This window comes from Antechinus flavipes, chromosome 5, assembly GCF_016432865.1.
Source record: "Antechinus flavipes isolate AdamAnt ecotype Samford, QLD, Australia chromosome 5, AdamAnt_v2, whole genome shotgun sequence".
NCBI classification, from domain to species: Eukaryota; Metazoa; Chordata; class Mammalia; order Dasyuromorphia; family Dasyuridae; genus Antechinus; species Antechinus flavipes.
This window is the reverse complement of record NC_067402.1, coordinates 35,266,962-35,285,297: the sequence shown is the minus strand read 5'-3', so window position 1 is coordinate 35,285,297 and position 18,336 is coordinate 35,266,962. Positions and strand designations below refer to the sequence as shown.

Sequence of the window (18,336 nt, the reverse complement as noted above, 5' to 3'; positions counted from 1 at the left end):
GCTCTTAAAAATAAACAGCTCCGAGCCCATGAAAAATCAGTCCCGTTTCCCTATTTCTCAAATTAATATTATAATAGCAAAGTATCTGCCCAGATGTGGCTGTTACAGGGAGGATGGGGAGGAAGATGGTGGGCTGCTCTCCACCAGCAGATTCCCCTGGGAGGATTCCTTCCTCTCTCCCTCGGCATGACCCCCCCCAGCCCTTCCAAAGCCCCTCATTTTACAATAAATCAAGAAGGCATCTCGTGGGACTTGCCGAAACATCCCATGCAGCCGAAGCGAAAGCAGAATTGGGAGGGGAGCATTCGGAAGGGGAACCAAGAGGGAGGACCCCAGCTCCTCAGGGCCACAAATGAGACAGCTGCCAGTGAAAGGCTTGGGGGAGGGAGGGCAGGCTCCGAGGGGGCTGGGAAGTACCGAGGGAGCTCTTCCATTAAGTGAAATGAGGAAATTCCCCCCCAATGAGGAAATAAAAGTCAATGAGCAGGACCAGAAGTACTTTTGTGAGATGGGGTGAAATTCTGGAGAAAACCCAAGGAAGGCACGAGTACTCAACCGCAGCCCTGGCCAGCGGGGCAGCCCCTGGAGGCGCTGGGGGGAGAGCCATTTGGGGATGGGAGCTCTACTTACGAACACGGTCTCGGGTGAGAAGGACGTTCCCCTTCTGCGCCTCCATCCATCCCACAAAGCCCGTAAATTAAGTGAGGACGGGGGAAGGAGGGCAGCATTCCCTATAGACGGGCCTGCTAGGATTGCCGATTTAGTCTCCAAAAGGTAACCCAGAAGAGGGAGAGTGAAAACACTTAAACCCTCCTTGGGGGAGACCCCAATGGTAGACCTAAATGCTCTGCAAACAGAGCAAGCAGAAGAGGGGAGAAAAGGCTGGCAAGGGAGGGAGGGAGGGAGCGATGGAGCAAGATAGGGAGCGAGGGAGGGAGCTCTCTGAGAAGGAGCAATCACAAGCATCCCCAGGAGTAAAGTTAGGGAGCGAGCCGGCCGAGGGGGGCGGGGTTGTGGAGGCCGAGGCCAGAAACTGCCTTCTGAGGAAAAAGCCAGAGACTCCAGGATTAGGAAAAACAAGGAATGGACGAATGAGCATTTACTGTGAGCTTACTACATGCGTTGTGCTAAATACACAGACAGAAAAGCAGGGCAAACTCAAGGTGGGGGGGGGTTTCAACACCTACGGGGAGAACCAGGTGGGGCAGTGGATGGAGAGTCTGGTCTGGACTTGGGAAGATTCATCTTCATGAGTTCAAATCCAACCTCAATCACTTACTATCTGGACAAATTGCTGAATCTTGTCTGCCTCAGTTTCCTCATCTGTAAAATGGGAGGGAGAAGGAAATGGCAAACTATTCTAGGGGAAAAATTAGAACCCAGAATTTTGTAGGGGTGAATGTCAAAAACTATCCATGCACATATTTTGAAAATAAAAGGCTTTAATTAAAAAAAAATTAAGTGAAATCTGGAAGGAGTCTAGAAAATGGCGCTATTTATTAAGGGAGAGGGCTCCCAGGTCTCACTGTTTCCTTTCTCTAAGTAAGACTTTGGACCAGGGAGAAGGGCAGAGGCATTTTCAGACCAGAGCAGAAAAATTATAAGAGCTTCTTCAATTAATCTAATAATCATTTTTTGAGCATCTGGGAGGAGTCCTAGAGACAGAAAAGCAAAGTCGAAAACTCAGCCCTTTTTCCCCAAGGAGGGCAAAGTAAATGCAGAGTACAGGAAGGTGTGGAACAAGTCCCTATGGTCCAGCTGGAGGCAATCAGCACAGGGCTGAGGAGTGGGCATTTGTTCCTAATTGCCATAGTGAGGCACTGAGGATTCTTGAGCAAAGGCGTAACAGTCCCATTACTCAAAAAGATAACATTGGTGATTTCACAGATCTAATTGGAATTCTATCTAAGATACTTCCTAGCTGTACTACTCCAGGCAAGCCGTTCTAACTCTGCCTCAGTTTCCTGATCTGTACAAAGGGGATAGATAATAAAAGCAACTCCCAGGGTTGAGGTGGGGATCAAGTGAGATATTTGTAATGAGCTTTGTAACCCTTCTAATGCTCTCCAGACGCTAGCCATTATCAGCATTCTCACAGAACACTACAGCTCAAATGGACCTCGGAGACTATTCTAGTCCAGCTCTCATTTATGGATGAAGAAACTCAGCACCTCAGCAATAAAGCGATTTTCCCCAAAGTTGCACAGTTTTAACTTGAGACTCCTTTGCCTCCAATCCTAATGAGTCTTTGCCTGGGCAGATCTTATTTATCTAAAAACATCCTTCTGGGAAGGGCATGCAACATGGTGGTCAGGAGCCCTCCCAAGGGATCCATGACCCAAACATCGATAAGAACGCTGTGATTTCTTCTAGGTCCCCCCCGCCCCAGGAGATCCAAGGCTCCCCACGCTCGGTCTTGGCTCCCTGCCCTCGCACTTGCTACTCCCAATAATGCTGAGATACTTTGGCACATTATGGATGCAGCCAATATGTGGAAGGGATGCTGCTGTGAACCGAAGTTGGGCAAAGCTCAATCAGGGACTGTGAGTCAAGAGGGATTTAAAACAGACTCGGCTAGAAAGAGCATGCTGGATCTGGGCGACACCTCCTAATTTTAAAAGGAAGATACTTAGGTTAAGTTCAGTGATTTAGCCAGGGTCACATCATAAAAGTCTAGAATTTGAACTCGGATTCTCTGTCTGTTAGAGCATGAGCTCCTTGAGAATGGGGTCTGGTTGTTTTTTTTTTTTTTTTTTTTGCCTTTTTCTAGGATCCCAAGCCCTCGGCACAGTGCCTGGCACACAGTAGGCCCTTAATAAATATTTACTGATTGCCTGTCTCCAAATGCCTTTTTCTTTCTATTGCATTACCCTGATATTCCACAAATGAGCATTTATATAGGAATAAGAAGGACCCAAGTTCGAATCTTACTTCTGGTAATTACTTCCTAGAGTAGTAAAACTGAGCAAGGCAGTGGATCTCTCTCAGCCTCAGTTTCCCTAGCTGTAGAATGAGTATAATAATAGTGCCTCTCTCAAAGGGCTACTGTGACAACAACAAATGAGACAGCATGGGGAATTTGCAGATCCAGATACTATGCAAATATTTGCTATTATTACTAATAAACAGGACATGGTGAAACCCTATAGAGACACTTCTACCTGTGTGGCCCTGTGCAGTCACTTAATTCTGTTTGCCTCAGTATCTATCAGATGAGCTCGGGAAGGAAATGGCCAAACACTCCAGTATTTCTGCCAAGAAAACCCCAAATGGAGTCATGAAAAGTCAGATCTGGCTGAACACCACCACCACCAAAGCATAGAATTTCCTGAAATGTATAAAAGATGGCTTGGCTAGAATTATACAAGCAGTAACATATCAGAGGATACATTAAATTCTGATAACAAATAGGATGCTTCCTTGAATTCTCAGTGCAAAGGATGGGGATTTGTGAACTATACAGAGCTGCAAAATGACTCCCAAGTTTGGCCGGCAGCATACACGCACAAGGCGGTTTCTCCGCTGGGCAAACGAGTGCAAGTTGGGAACTTGGGTTAATGGGATTGCATCCTAGAAGCCGTCATGCCATCTCTTTTCTGCAATAGATGGAGTTTTCTTTATGCCTGGCTTTGAGCAAACATCTCCAATCCACTCACCACAGCAAGCGCGGGGCACATTCTGTCAGGATGCGCTTCCTGCACCACATGCAGAGTAACCTAACATAGGACAGTTAGGGCGATCAACTTAACTCTACTTCAGGATAAGGAAGTCACCTGAATGCTTAATGTGGAGGCTCTAAAGAGCTTCAAGCTGCTCAACCGAGTCAAACATTCAGTTTCCCATATGTGGATGATGCACTTTCCCCCCACTCCCAAATAGTTTCCTCCCCCGCTTTTCCTTAGGATGTTGTGGATATTGTTGGAAAAATTCCCGCGAGCCTTACACCCAGCCCCAGCAGTGACTGACTCACTTCCAGCCAGCGGGTCTGGACCTTCCCGTCCATCGGCTGTGATTGTCGATCCGTCGACCTTCCCTGGTGAATCGGCTCCATCTTCCCCCGGGGAGGATGGAGTGAGCTGCTCGGCAGCCGGCCCGTTGCTGTTCCCCTGTTCCTGGAGCTCTGCGTCACCCTGAGACCCCGCCGAGCCCGGCGTCTCCCTATCCGAGGACGAGAGATCTTCGGAATGGTCCGACGTGCTCTTCCCATCCCCGTTGGCAGTGGGGGTCAGCGGGCTGCTCCCTGCAGAGTTCCCAGGGCAACGGTACTGGGGGACCACGCCGACAAATTCCAGGCCCCGACTTGCTGCATCTTGAATCTGGGAAGTAAACCGAAAATGAGAATAAATCATCATGTAGGAGCAAGAGCAGGAAAAAAAGAAATTTTAGGGGGTAAATCCGGGGCATTATATGGGTTGATTATCAATTATCTTGATAACTGAATCCAGTCTTTCACTGGAAGATTTTCAAGCTGGCTAATTGGTCTTTTCAATAAGCCCCTGAACCTGCTTTCTCCCTCACCCTCAAATCTCCACGAGTCCCCCCATTTTGTTATGTCAGAAGGCCTCATTTTCAATCATTTTCTTGTCTTACAGGAAGCAAAAAGAAAAAATTGAGGGGGATGGAAGTATAGAGAGTAGAGTTACAGAGAATTGGAACGACCCACCCCCTCTTTATCATCTGTGGGAGGGTGGTCGACTGCTCCAAAGTCGAAATTGGTATAAACACAATGCTGCATTTTGAGAGAGGAAGTTAGTTTCTGGAGAATTTTATTTTTGTCCCTCCTCCCCTACTTTATTTTTAAACAAATCATTTGCTTCCTGCCAATCAAGTCACTATATAAACACAGTATGTCTATATAAACATATACCAACTACCAGGTGGTATTTTATAACCTTAAAGTATTTCCTTTTAAACAATTGTTATTGCAGTGGGAGGGGGGGCTAGGGAAAGGAATTGGGGGAACAATAGGATGAACCATAAGGAGGGTGAAACACATTTCTGGATTCTGTGAAGAGCCTGAGACCCGGCCCCATGCCCATCCTATGGACCCTGTGCTTCCAAGTTATCACAAAGACTGCTGAGCTCACATTGTCACCCCCAGCCCCAGCCGGTGCACTTTTCTCGGGACACCTTCCCTGACTCGGGACTCCCTGGAACACCCAAGTGTATTCGTGGATTGGCACTTTTTTTTACTTTTTTTCCTCCCTAAGAAAAGACACACAATAGTCTCTCTCAGCAAGACGATGGGAAAGGTAGAGCAAAATCCATCGCCTCCTCGGACTGATATGGTTAAGAATCCCAGAGTCATGGACCCAAAACTGGCCACCTAGCCAAATAATTCCTCATTTTAAAGAAGAAGGAAACTGAGGCACAAAGACTTTATGACTTGGCCCTGGGTCCCACAGGAATTAATCCCAGGTCCTTGTTGAACAAATCCACTTGCATCACACTCTGGAGGAAAGCTGGGAGGAAGATGGGCTGCAATCTGCAGCACAGGAGAGAATACAACACGCTGGGATGAGATCACAAAAAAATGGAGGCAGTCAAACAAGATACCGCAGAGTGCTGCAGGATGCTGTATGGAGGACATGGATTCTGAATTCTGGTTTTACCTCCTTATTGTGTGTGTGTGTATGTGTGTGTGTGTGTGTAAAACCTTAAGAGTCTCTGTTTTTTCATCTAAACTCTAGCTGGATCAAGCACTGAAGGAAACAAGAAACAACGCTACCTGCATGCAGCTAACTTGGGAGCGGCAGGACTGGAAAACGATAGCTCAGAGCCCCCAATTGGGAAAATTATTTCATTTTAAGTAAAGGTTTGTCTCTCTATCCTAATTTGAATATATATTGATTATCTGTGGTCATCTGGAAAGAGCGAGGACTTGGAGTCATGGGAAATGACTTGTCCTTCTGAGTCTAAGTTTCTTCATTTATAAGGAAAAGGGCCTTGACCAGTAGGGAGCTAAGGTCCTTTCCAAGCGTTAATAGGCTCTCATGTCCTGGAGGCTCAGACCCCCCCCCCCCAGTAAGGGTCCAACACACTAAGAAACAGAGGAATTAGTCACAGTAAAGGAACTTTCTGCAGCTAGAAAAGTCCCTGAGGTGCAAAGCCCTTCTGATCCATCGATCTGGCTCTCTAACTTTGTCTATTCCGAGATGATGAAGACAGAACAAAGACACCAAAATATTTATAGCGGCCCTTCGATGGAAGCAAAAGGAAAAAACCTTTTCAAAGAAGTGGGTGCTGATCCCCTGGGGAAGGACTAAGCATACATGAAGGTCATTGATTATTATGACACAAGAAACAACACACACAAAGAAATCAGAAAAATCTGGGAAGACTGGCTTGAAATGAAGTAAACAAAACCATGACAACAATACAGACGATGACCTCAACGAAAATCCAGAAAATAACACTAATAGGCAACAGAATGCGGCACAATGCAACAATAAGAATTAATTTTAACACCCAAAACATGCATCCTTTCTACCAAGAGAAAAAATGGCAGATCACTATGTATATTTGTTCCAAAGGGTTGGTTTTGTTTTCCAAAAGAGGTAGGGGAGATGTGGGAGAGAGAGCGAATATAGATTTTTCTTCATTAGAAAGAAACAGTAGATTATAAGTACAGAATTATTTTCACATACATACATACATACACTCCTATGTTCAATAGGGCCAATGTTTCAGTTGATATATATACATATAAAGATATATATCTAATCTGCAGAATTGTGCATCTATCTATTGCTTTAGCCATCCATAGAGATTGATAGAGACCTATATAGATACCCAAAGGCATACATGTAAATAATATGTAAATAAAATGTCATATGTGTATAACTCTGTCATAGACACACATATATGTATTCATTTAAATATATGTATGTATCTCCATATTTATTAATTTATATTTTATACACACACATATCTGGTTATTAGAAAGCGAGAACATTATTCAACTCACAAAAAGCATCAGCAGAACAGAACAAAAAAGAAAATGGAAGCTACACATGAACTGATAGCACAGTAACCCAAGGGAAGTTTATTCTAATTAGTCCATCAATTAGCCAGTCAACAAATACTTCCTGAATAAACCAAGAGCTCTCAGCAACATCCGAGGCATAAAGGGGGAATATGAATGGAAACAAAAACCAAGCCCCGAACTACAGGGGCAGCCAGTCGGCCAGGTCGACTGGGAGGGCGGAATGGGGACATCCATTTGTGACAGACACCAAGGACACGGCCGATAATTACCTCCCTCTGCTTCTCTCTCGTGACCGGCGCGCTCGAGTTCTCAGAGAGCTGACATTTAGCGCACCTTTCCCAAATGTCTTTAAGGCTGTCAAGGGGAGCGAGTAGTCATAAACAGGGAGACACACAACATCAGCATCAGATTTCAGGTTCAAAATGGCCCCGAGATGGTGGAACGCAGGAGACGGGCGGTACAGCCAAATCACGTCCCCCACTTTTTATCAGTTTCCTTTTCTATAAGAAAAGGGGAACTCTAAAATCTAAAAAAATCCAAAATATGATCCTATGAAGTAGAACAATCACAAAATTACTCCGTTATGACACCTGTAATGAGGGGGAGAGTCAAAATGACCTCTAATGACCTTTCCAGTTTAGCCGCCATCGGACGTAGGCTAGGGGAAAGGAACAAGCGTGCATTAAGCACTTCTCCCGGATCGGGTGCAGAGCTTAATAAACAGGACTTCATTTGACTTGAACCAAGTGACACGAGGAGATAAGCTCTTCTTGGGGAGGTCAGGGATGGGGTGTGAGCAATGAGGTCAGGGGCTAGGGGCAGGGTCTGACAGAGGGGCTGCAGTTACCTTCATGAGCTTCCCATCTGGACGGGGAACAGAGCATAAATCCACATTGTCTAAATGCAGTTAGCGACTGAGTTCCTACCACTATACATTGAGATGATTCTGCTCTAGTCACTCTTAATTGGGCTAGTAGGCAATGTTGGTAGTGAGGAACTCACGAACGTAACCGATTCTTATTAAAACTAAAAAATAATAAATGATTTTGGATGTGACCCTTTCCAAGATGGACTTTAAGAAAGCCGTATCTCAGTCCTGAATGTACTCCAAAAGCAGCCATGACACAATGCAGAGGCGGGATTTGGAAGTTAGGAAGGCCAGGATTCAAATCCCACTTCAAGAAATAAGCAGTCATTAAGTGCCTACTATGTGCCAGGCAGAAGCGGCGGGTGACGCAGGAAGCTCGTCTTCCTGAGTGCAAGTCCAGGCTCGGACTCTCACTAGGTGTGCGACCCTGGGTAAGTCACATAACCTGTTTGTTTCAGTGTGCTCATCTGTCAAAGGAGAAGGAGAAGGAAACGGCAAATCACTTTATCTTTGCCTAGAAAACTCCAAAATGGAGTCACAGAGTCAGAGACGACTGAAATGACAATAGATATCAATCCAAATTCCAATTAGGGTAGAGAGCCAAACCTTTACTAAAATTAAGTAATTTTCCTAAGTGGGGCTCGGAGCTATCGTTCATGTTCTACCAACTTTTTTGTCTGTTAGAAACACCATAAAACCTCAGGTGTGGCCTTCCTTAATGGCTGTCTTGATATTAAAAAAGAAAGCTGATGGTTTAAATCTCTAGGAAGCAAGGTGTGAAGGAGGAAAAAAGCCTCAAAGAAGGAGAGAGGAAAGTTGCCCTGCCCCTCTCCAGGAGAGAGAAGGGGGCAGAAGCACTGGGCACTGCCAGGCTCAGGCACACTCCACAGAATGCCCGCACCCATGGGGGCCAACTGTAAAATCAAGGAATTTGCCTTCAGGGCCTCCAAAGCCCCTTCCAAATCAACGTGGATGGCCCAGGGCCTCTCTGAGGTTCTGCTTTCTCACCTTGAAATGATCTAAGGACACCTGTGGCACTCACCTCTGCAGAAAGCTAATGCCAAAACAGCTCGGGTCTGAGCTCACCTTGGATACCTCTGAATTAGCCCCAAAGTGTTCAACTCAAAAGGAAACGGGGGTCACTAACTGTGGGTAAGGATCTCTGCGAGTCACACGTTGATTTAGAAACCACATATTCACACGATCAGTGTTTTATTCTATTTTTACTTATTTTGTCACCCATTTCCCAATTAGAGTCTGATCTGGTTCCGGTAGCATGAGGCCCCCAGTCACTTAGTTCCAGATAACTAAAAGGTTCAGATCTGAACTGACTCCATTAACAGGTGATATCACAGAGCCAGCCCCGCTCCCTACCCTTAGGACCGACCACCCAGCATTGCTATGGTGCACAAAGAATTTTCCCAGTGACGTCCGTGCCCTAATCCCTGTGGGGACCCCGCTCTCAGAGGGCGGAACGTTCTGTAGAAGGAGAAAGATGGACCTAGGCATAAAGAATGAGATGATAAATAAATTGGAAGAGCATAGGATAGTTTACCTCTCAGACCTGTGGAAGAGGGAGGAATTTATGACCAAAGAAGAACTAGAGATCACTATTGACCACAACATAGAAAATTTTGATTATATCAAATTGAAAAGTTTTTGTACAAACAAAACAAATGCAAACAAGATTAGAAGGGAAACAATAAACTGGGAAAACATTTTTACAATCAAAGGTTCTGATAAAGGCCTCATTTCCAAAATATATAGAGAACTGACTCTAATTTATAAGAAATCAAACCATTCTCCAATTGATAAATGGTCAAAGGATATGAACAGACAATTCTCAGATGAAGAAATTGAAACTATTTATAGACATATGAAAATATGCTCCAAATCATTATTAATCAGAGAAATGCAAATTAAGACAACTCTGAGATACGACTACACACCTGTCAGATTGGCTAGAATGACAGGGAAAGATAATGGGGAATGTTGGAGGGGATGTGGGAAAACAGGGACACTGATACATTGTTGGTGGAACTGTGAACACATCCAGCCATTCTGGAGAGCAATTTGGAACTATGCTCAAAAAGTTATCAAGCTGTGCATACCCTTTGATCCAGCAGTGTTTCTACTGGGCTTATACCCCAAAGAGATACTAAAGAAAGGAAAGGGACCTGTATGTGCCAAAATGTTTGTGGCAGCTCTGTTTGTAGTGGCTAGAAGCTGGAAAATGAAAGGATGTCCATCAATTGGAAAATGGTTGAGTAAATTGTGGTATATGAACGTTATGGAATATTATTGTTCTGTAAGGAATGACCAGCAGGATGAATACAGAGAGGACTGGCGAGACTTACATGAACTGATGCTGAGTGAAATGAGCAGAACCAGGAGATCATTATATACCTCAACAATGATACTGTTTGAGGATGTATTCTGATGGAAGTGAATCTCTTCGATAAAGAGAGCCTTAATTGATCAAAGATGGACAGAAGCAGCTACACCCAGAGAAAGAACACTGGGAAATGAATATAAACTGCTTGCATTTTTGTTTTTCTTCCCGGGTTATTTATACCTTCTGAATTCAATTTTCCCTGTGCAACAAGAAAACTGTTCAGTTCTGCACACATATATTGTATCTAGGATATACTGCAACCCATTTAACATGTAAAGGACTGCTTGCCATCTGGGGGAGGGGGTGGAGGGAGGGAGGGGAAAAATCGGAACAGAAGTGAATGCAAGGGATAATGCTGTAAAAAATTACCCTGGCATGCGTTTTATCAATAAAAAGTTATTAAAAAAAAAAAAAGGAGAAAGACGGAAACAGAGGAAAGTGTCTGACAGCTTTAAAGAAGCATAAATGCTGTTTTTAAGATGTGTCTATGTTCATGCAGACCCCTAACGACCCCCAGGACACAGAACAAGCGCCCCCTCCCCAGCTCTCTCTAGCACTTTCTTGCCCCCTCCCTCACTCATATGTCCCCCAGCCCAGAACCCAGGGACAGAGAGTGAGCAGACCCCCAAACACGGGCCTTCCTGAAAGGTCTAGGGGCCAGTGTAAGGATGGAGGCGGGCAGGTAAACGGATACAGCGCGCTGCTCGGGGTCACAGCCCAGCCCAAGTGTCCTTAGCTGTGAATATCTGATCATACACCCAACCCTCCCGCCATCTCTGGGTCACCTCAGCTCACTGGCTCCTTCTAGTAAAGGAAGGCTCAGAAAGCACAAGGGCTCGGAAGCCGCCTCCAGTCCTGGGCACGCGGTCCCTCCACTTGGAAACCAAACCATGTGGCAGACTTCGAAAAATTGCTCTGCGGAGGACCCAGGAGGGAGCTGATGCATGTTCCAAGTCTCACCCAGGTCCAAGGACAGTGTCACTCTCACTTTCGCTCTTTTCTTCTCTCCTTCCTTTCCCCCTTTCCTCTTCCCTTCCTTTTCTTTTCTTGCTTTCCTTTTCTTTCCTTACTTCTTTCTTCTATCCTATCTTTTTTCTTCCCCTCCCTTCCTCTTTTTTCTTCCTTCTTTCCTTTCTTCCTCCCTTCTTCCTTCCCTTCCCCTTTCTTCTTTCCTTTCTTTTCCCTTCTCTTTCCCCCTTTCTTCTTTCTCTTTTCTTCTTTTTTTGTCTCTCTTTAACTTTCTTTTTCTCTCTTTTCTCTCCTTCTACAAATGAATAAGAATTTTCTGATGGGGATGAAGAACTGCATGATCAATTGTAGATCAGGTCAATATAGACAGATAATGAAGAATATATGAGGAGGAAGGGAGGGAGGGAAGTAAGTAGAGATAAAGGAGAAGAAGAAGGAAGAGGAGGAGGAAGAGGAGAAAAAGAAGAAAAGAAAGGAAAAGAAAAGAAGAGAAGAAAAGAAAAAAGAAGAGGAGAAGGAGAGAAGAAAAGAAGAGGAAGAAGAAAAAGATGATGATGAATAAGAAGAGAAGAGGAATAAGAAGAAAAGAACAAGAAGAGAAGGAGAAAAGAAGAAAAAGAAAAAAGGGAGGGAGAGAAGAAAGGAGAGAAGGATAGAGACAGAGAAACACACAAAGAAACAGAGAGAGAAACCAATCACCTCTAGTAATTTAGCTTTTCTGAATTATTTCAGTCTCTTCACTTTCCTCATAGAGATGGACTATAAGTCACAACATATGTAATAACTCACATGTTCATATGCCTGCTGTCATAACTGGCTAAGCCCAACTCAATTCAATAAACTCTTTATTACATGCTTCTGGAGGGGCTAGAACAGTGGAGATGACAAAGACAAAGGAATGAGACAGTCCCTACCTTAGAGAAGCTTACACTCCCCAGACGCACACAGATTATACTGAGTCACATGGCAAGTGGAGAGCGTTCAAACTAGGGGACGGTGGCGAGGTCCTGTTGTCCCCGGTAGTGTTCATGCCAGTGAGAGCAACACTACTGACGACGCCGAAAGCTCACCCCACCACGGTACTGCCCAGGAGCTCTCAGAAAGCAGCCCACCGCAGCCCTCTCACCAGAATCAGAACCTCCGGCTTCTTGTGCCTGGGATGCAATCACGTGGCCGTTTTCTGTGTCCTTTCTTCATTCAAAATGCCCAGTGCCACCTGAAGCCAGAGGATCCTTAACCAACCAACCAGCCAGCAATTATTAAGCATCTACTATGTGCCGGGCACTGGGTTATGGCCCAAAAATATAAAGAGAGGTGATAGAATAGCCGGGGGACAATGAGTACACACACAGATCACACTGAAAATCAATACGAGGTGATTTAGGGGAAAGGCGTCATTTAGAAGCTGGTTAAATGAGAGCCATCTCCAGGCATGTGGATCTGGCTCTGCCCAGAAGGGAAGGTGAGGTAGGTCACTGCCCGGCCCTCCCTCACCTGTACATCCCCTCCCCAATGCCAGGGTCGCCTTGACCACCCACCTGAAGGCCCCTAAAGTGAAGCGCAAGCTCATTGCAGAGATCTCTGTGATCGGGGGCCGAATCCCAGGGACAGTTGGGACCCCTGCCTGCAGCGCCCTCCCCCTCCCCAAACAACCAAGGCCTGAGGCATCTAGACTGCAGATGGCCGACCCTCTTCAGTGTCTACTTGGCGCGACCTCCTGTTTCTGCTCAGGATCCCATAGACAACTACCTAAGACTCAAGCCGGCTAGGAGAGAACAAAGAGGGAAACAAAGGCAGAAGGGATGCCGCGCTTTTACTTGATCCTTGCGAAGCTTCCAGTAGGAGATTTCTATGGGCATAATCAATTAGTACCACAGGTGAATTCAGACAGATAATCAAGAATATATGGGACGGGAGGAAGGGAAGGAAAGAGAGAAAAGAACGCTAACATTTATCTCATTAATAAAAAACACTAAAAAATATTAAAAATAGATGATTGTGACCGGTCTTGGTTCCTAAGACTTGAGGTTGAAACATCTTTTTTGTCTCTTTAGCTGGTGGTGGACTATGGATGTATAGTACGGCATATGCTGGAGCCAATGTATTTAATTTTTTGTTTAATTTTTTAAACATAGCTGTTACAACTATGGTGGGGAATGGCTTTACTGAGAAGTAAGAGTATTATTAAAAGCAACCAAAAATCAAAACATACATCATATACCACTAATGACACATATATAGATACATGCATAACATAAATATGTACACGTGTGTTTATACACATATGCATGTATACATGTATCACATAAATATATGTGTGTATATTTTATATACAAACACATGTATATGATATATGTTTTGATCTTCAAGTATGTATATGCATACAAACAAGCATATCTATGTATGTTTTTCTTTTCGAGTGTACACTCTGTAGATACACACATTTACATATTTGTATATGTAAATACATATGTTCATTTTATACATATGTGTGTATATGTGTGTCTCGCAAAAGGAAATATAAAACTCAAAAAATCCAATGATTCTGGCAAACCTTTCGACAAAGTCCCTCTTATTACTTATAGCGTCCCTTTGCACAAGATAAAAAAAGGAAGCTGGATGATTCTGCAGCTGGGTGGATTTTTGTGGCTGGACAAACAACTATACCCAAAGAACAACAGCTTGTACGTAACCGAGAGGGCGATCTCCAGGGATGTGTCCCAAATTCCATTTAAAAAAATTCTTTCCTGTATAGTATTTTGATCAATAACACAGATAAACTTAGGGAAGGCAGGAAGTTTCATAAAGATGTTTCTCCACGCTTAGAGATGAAATAAAGCTCGTGGAACTAGGAGGACATTGGATGACAATATTTGCATTAAAACAGTTCTCAACAGGCTAAAATGAGGAGCCAAAATCATTGAAGAGGTATATATGGAGAGTCCTTCATTTAAATTCAAAAAACCAATAGCAAAAATATGAAAGTGGGGAGAGAGGAGAGGGTAAGGAACAAGCATTTATTAAATACTTATCATGTGTTAAGTGCTTTACAAATACTATGTTTATTTGAAATGAGAAATCTAGATTAAAAATAGTTTATATGAAAAAATCTGGAGAGGAGGGGTCAACTAAACATCCAATATGAGCCCTAATTATGACACACTTGATTAAAATGATTTAAAAATCAGTGTTAATGTGTTATGAGGCTGCATTAACCAAAGTATAGGGTTCACCAGGAATTTAATGAATATTTTTTGCTCATGTTATTTCTTAAAAAGCTGGAAAGAGTAAGAGTTCCATTGAGCTCTGCATTGGTCACACAAGAACTGGAATCATATAATTGGGGAGCAGGGGACAACACATATTGGGAGCAAAGTCAACTAATCATCTCCAAGAGGGGCCATCAGTGTGGAAAAAGTATGCCATAAATGGAACTGGAAGGAGCTGGAAGATCCACTTGGAGAATCCTTGAGAGGAGAAGGTACGAGCATGGGAGCTGCCTTCAGGTATGGGAACGCCCAGGACAAAAAGTATCCCACTCACTATCCCATAACAGGCAGAGGGAGGACCTCTGAGTGGATGTCAGGAGAACTTTCCCAACAATTACTGCCCTTCATAAATGGAAGGAGCTACTCCACAAAGCAGTGCGTTTCCAGGACTGGCTACGAAGAGGCAACCTCAGGCTAGAAATAAAAAGAACTTCCAAGCGCGGCGGTCCAAGGACGAACGAACTGCCTCCAAGAATGGAGGGCTCCCCCTTCCCATCAGGTGAGATGAGCCGTCGGTGGCTAGGAAACAGGGAGGTCTCCTGCCATTCAGGTGCCAGACCGCCCACTCTCAAATTCCACAACATTTCAGGAGAGGCTGCAGCCATCTTCTGAGGATGGTCTCCCACTAGGTGGCAAATCTGGAGCTCTGTGTCTGGGGCCACTGTTCTCTTCTAAGCACAGTGAGTCCAGAGAAGAATCCTGCTATGGGCGGGAGGTCACCCGGGATAGCTTTAAGGATCCCTTCCTACTCGAAAATTTTCTAAATTCAGGAAAATTCTGTCTATTGTTTTCCATCTAATTTTAGCGAGCTCAAAAACCCCTAAAATGCATGTCTGCTCACTTATATTTCCATCTGAGAATGCAAAGGCTGGCAGAGGGTCTGATCAGCCCTGCATTGGGCAGCTAAAGCAGCAGTCAGCCTCAATCAATCATTCTTTTTTTAGAAGTATTTATAAAGCGCCTACTGTGTCAGGCACTGGCTGGGGGCACAAGTACAAAGAATGAAACTATCCCAACTTTCAAAGAGCATTCATTTCAATGGGGGAAAAACATGTGAGTGCATGCACATGTGTGCAAATGTACATGTGTATACATACATATATATATATATATATATATGTAAAGGTGTACACCTAAACATGTGTTTTTATTTATACATGTAGTTCTATTTAATAGCTATAGCAGGGATATATATATATAATTTATGTATAATAGCCATATAATATATAATGGCTATGTAATTATATATTATTTATATATAACAGCCATATAATATATTAAGGGCTATATAATTATATATTATTGATATATGACAGCCATATAATATAGAATGGCTATATAATTATATATTATTTATATCTAATAGCCATATAACATATAATGGCTATATAATTATATATTATTTATATCTAATAGCCATATAATATATAATGGCTATATAATTATATATTATTTATATCTAATAGCCATATAATATATAATGGCTATATAATTATATATTATTTATATCTAATAGCTCTCTATTGTTGTTACTGTTTATTCATTCAGTCATATTTGACTTTTTGTGACCCCAAGGATCACACAGTCCATGGGGATTTCTTGGCAAACAGACTGGAGTGGGTTTGCCATTTCTTCCTCCAGTGGATTAAGGCAAACCAAGGGAAAGTGACTTGTCCAGAATCACACAGCTAATGAGTGTCTGAGACCGTGCTTGAACTCAGGTTTTCCTAATTCCAGGCCAGGTGTTCTAAGCATTGAGTCACTTAGTTACATGCCAACACATGCTCACACACACACATTTTTATATACAGACACATGTATATACCTATTAAATAGATAATACATATTAATATATAATTACATATCATATCCATATATACCTGTTAAAGCTTAAATCCTCATCAAGACTAAGATACGGGCCTTGAGCCTGGAGCCCAGAATTCATCCAAGGTTCCTGTCGGTGTAGCCCCCCTTCCTCCCAAAAAAATAGCTTTGCCACATTCATGGGACTTAGACCTTGACACCCTAGTGAGAAATAGCTGAGTCAAAGAGGCAGGTTAAAAGAACTTTAACTAGGAACAGATGTTTTTCTTCACACCCACGGCTGCTGAACATCCAGACTGTGTGATTTTCTCCTCATTCCTCAATTTACATATGCTTCCAAAACATTAATAAAACGCATCAGAACAAAGTGGTGCTCAGCTAGACGATTGGGACATTACTCTCCCTTCCAGTCCTCAATTCCCAAATTCTCTAAGCTATCCCTACCCCCTAAAGCAACCCTCCGCAGCAGCCATGACCAAAAACTCACAATGAGAACAAATCAGCCCAACTGCATGGTTAGAGATGGTTGTCATTACAATGTGCGAAAGAAAGAAATGTGGTATCGTTCTTTTTTCTAAGGACCCTGGAGAGAACTCAGGGAAGCCGTTCTGAAAGACAGCAATGATTGGGGCAAGTTGTTGACCTCCCCCCATAAGTATGGAGACAAGAGAGAGGATTCTTTTAAATCTCTACCAAATTTTGAATTATTCATCTGGAAAAATATACTCTCTAGCCAATGCGTACAATCTGCATTTTGTTTTTGTCTTTTATCTTTGCCTTAGGAAATTCTGAACCAAGATGGGGGCTTCCAAATGGGTCTAGCCTGACTGCTGTTCTCCGGGGAAGATTTCACTAATTCAGACTAACAGAGGGAAGACTGGGTTATACTATTAAGAAATCTAGATTAGGCATTTTCAAAAAGATGTAGTTTTGATTAGTTTCAAGTATATAAATCATAATAAATTTAGATTCAATGAGCTAATCTATGTAAAGTACTTTGTAAATTAGATAATCTATGTAAAATGTGCTCTCTGGAAATCTTAAAGCACATATGAATCATATATATATATATATATATATATATGGTGATGGTGATTATTATAAAGAGAATCAAAATAGGGTAAAAAAAAAAAAAAAGAAGTGGAGGTCTTTGAGGTCTTTCTTTAATAAAGAGATAAGACTGATTAGCATAGTGATTAGCATAGCAATGATTCTCAGGATGTGCTTGGAGATAGTCTCTTTTCCCAAGGAAGATTCCTATTCTCTTTCTTATATGGACTCCACAGTATTAATTTCTCTCGCAAACCCACAGGTATAGACTTTAACTCGGCCCCTGTCCAACCTCCAAATGGGGAATAAAGGTGAATGAGATTTTACTGCACAAATGCCCCACTTGCAGGCCTGAGGGAGACCGGCAGAGGAGGCCACAGAAAACAGCTCTAAATAGAAGGAAAACCTCCAGCGCTGTCCTTCCGGCACCTGCCCCACAATAAAGTTTGAGAAGCATGTCAAGCTCTTTCCCCAGCGCCTACAAGCAGTGTCTAGTACACAGCAGGCGCCTAAAAAATGCTTGCAGACTACTCCAGCCAATCATCATTTCAAAACTGTTTACCTCAGATTACATCATCCAGAAACAACTTGATTTCCTTTTTTTTTTTTTAGATTCTTTTAAAATTTTTTCATCTCTCTGACACTCTCTCTGTCTCTCTCCCTCCTTTTTCCCTCCCTTTCTGTGTCTGTGTCTCTCCCCCCTTCATCTGTAAAATGGAAATAATTATAGCCTCTCCCTCCCAGGGCTGTTCTGAGGCTCAAATAAAATAATATTTGCAAAGCCCTTAGCACCGGGCCCGGGATAAATAAGCTCTATAGAAACATTGGCTATTAATATTTCTCATATTTGGGTTAGAAGTATAAAGTTTTTAAAAATGGAAAAAATTAATGAAACTTTCTGCTTCATTAATTTTGTCCTCATTAGGCACTTAGTTAATTTATATTTATGTCACGGAATTAGTACTATTTCAAA

At 43.0% G+C, this 18,336-nt stretch overlaps 1 protein-coding gene across 2 annotated transcripts in view; it reads right to left on the bottom strand.

Moving 5' to 3' along the window:
• The window catches only part of RFTN1 (raftlin, lipid raft linker 1), a 180,528-nt gene that overhangs the window by 54,206 nt on the left and 107,986 nt on the right, over positions 1–18,336 (bottom strand). For both annotated transcript variants that reach the window (XM_051962009.1, XM_051962008.1), the window contains exon 5: positions 3,971–4,316. In XM_051962009.1, coding sequence (XP_051817969.1) covers positions 3,971–4,316 — 346 coding nt within the window. The remainder of the gene's footprint in view (positions 1–3,970; positions 4,317–18,336) is intronic.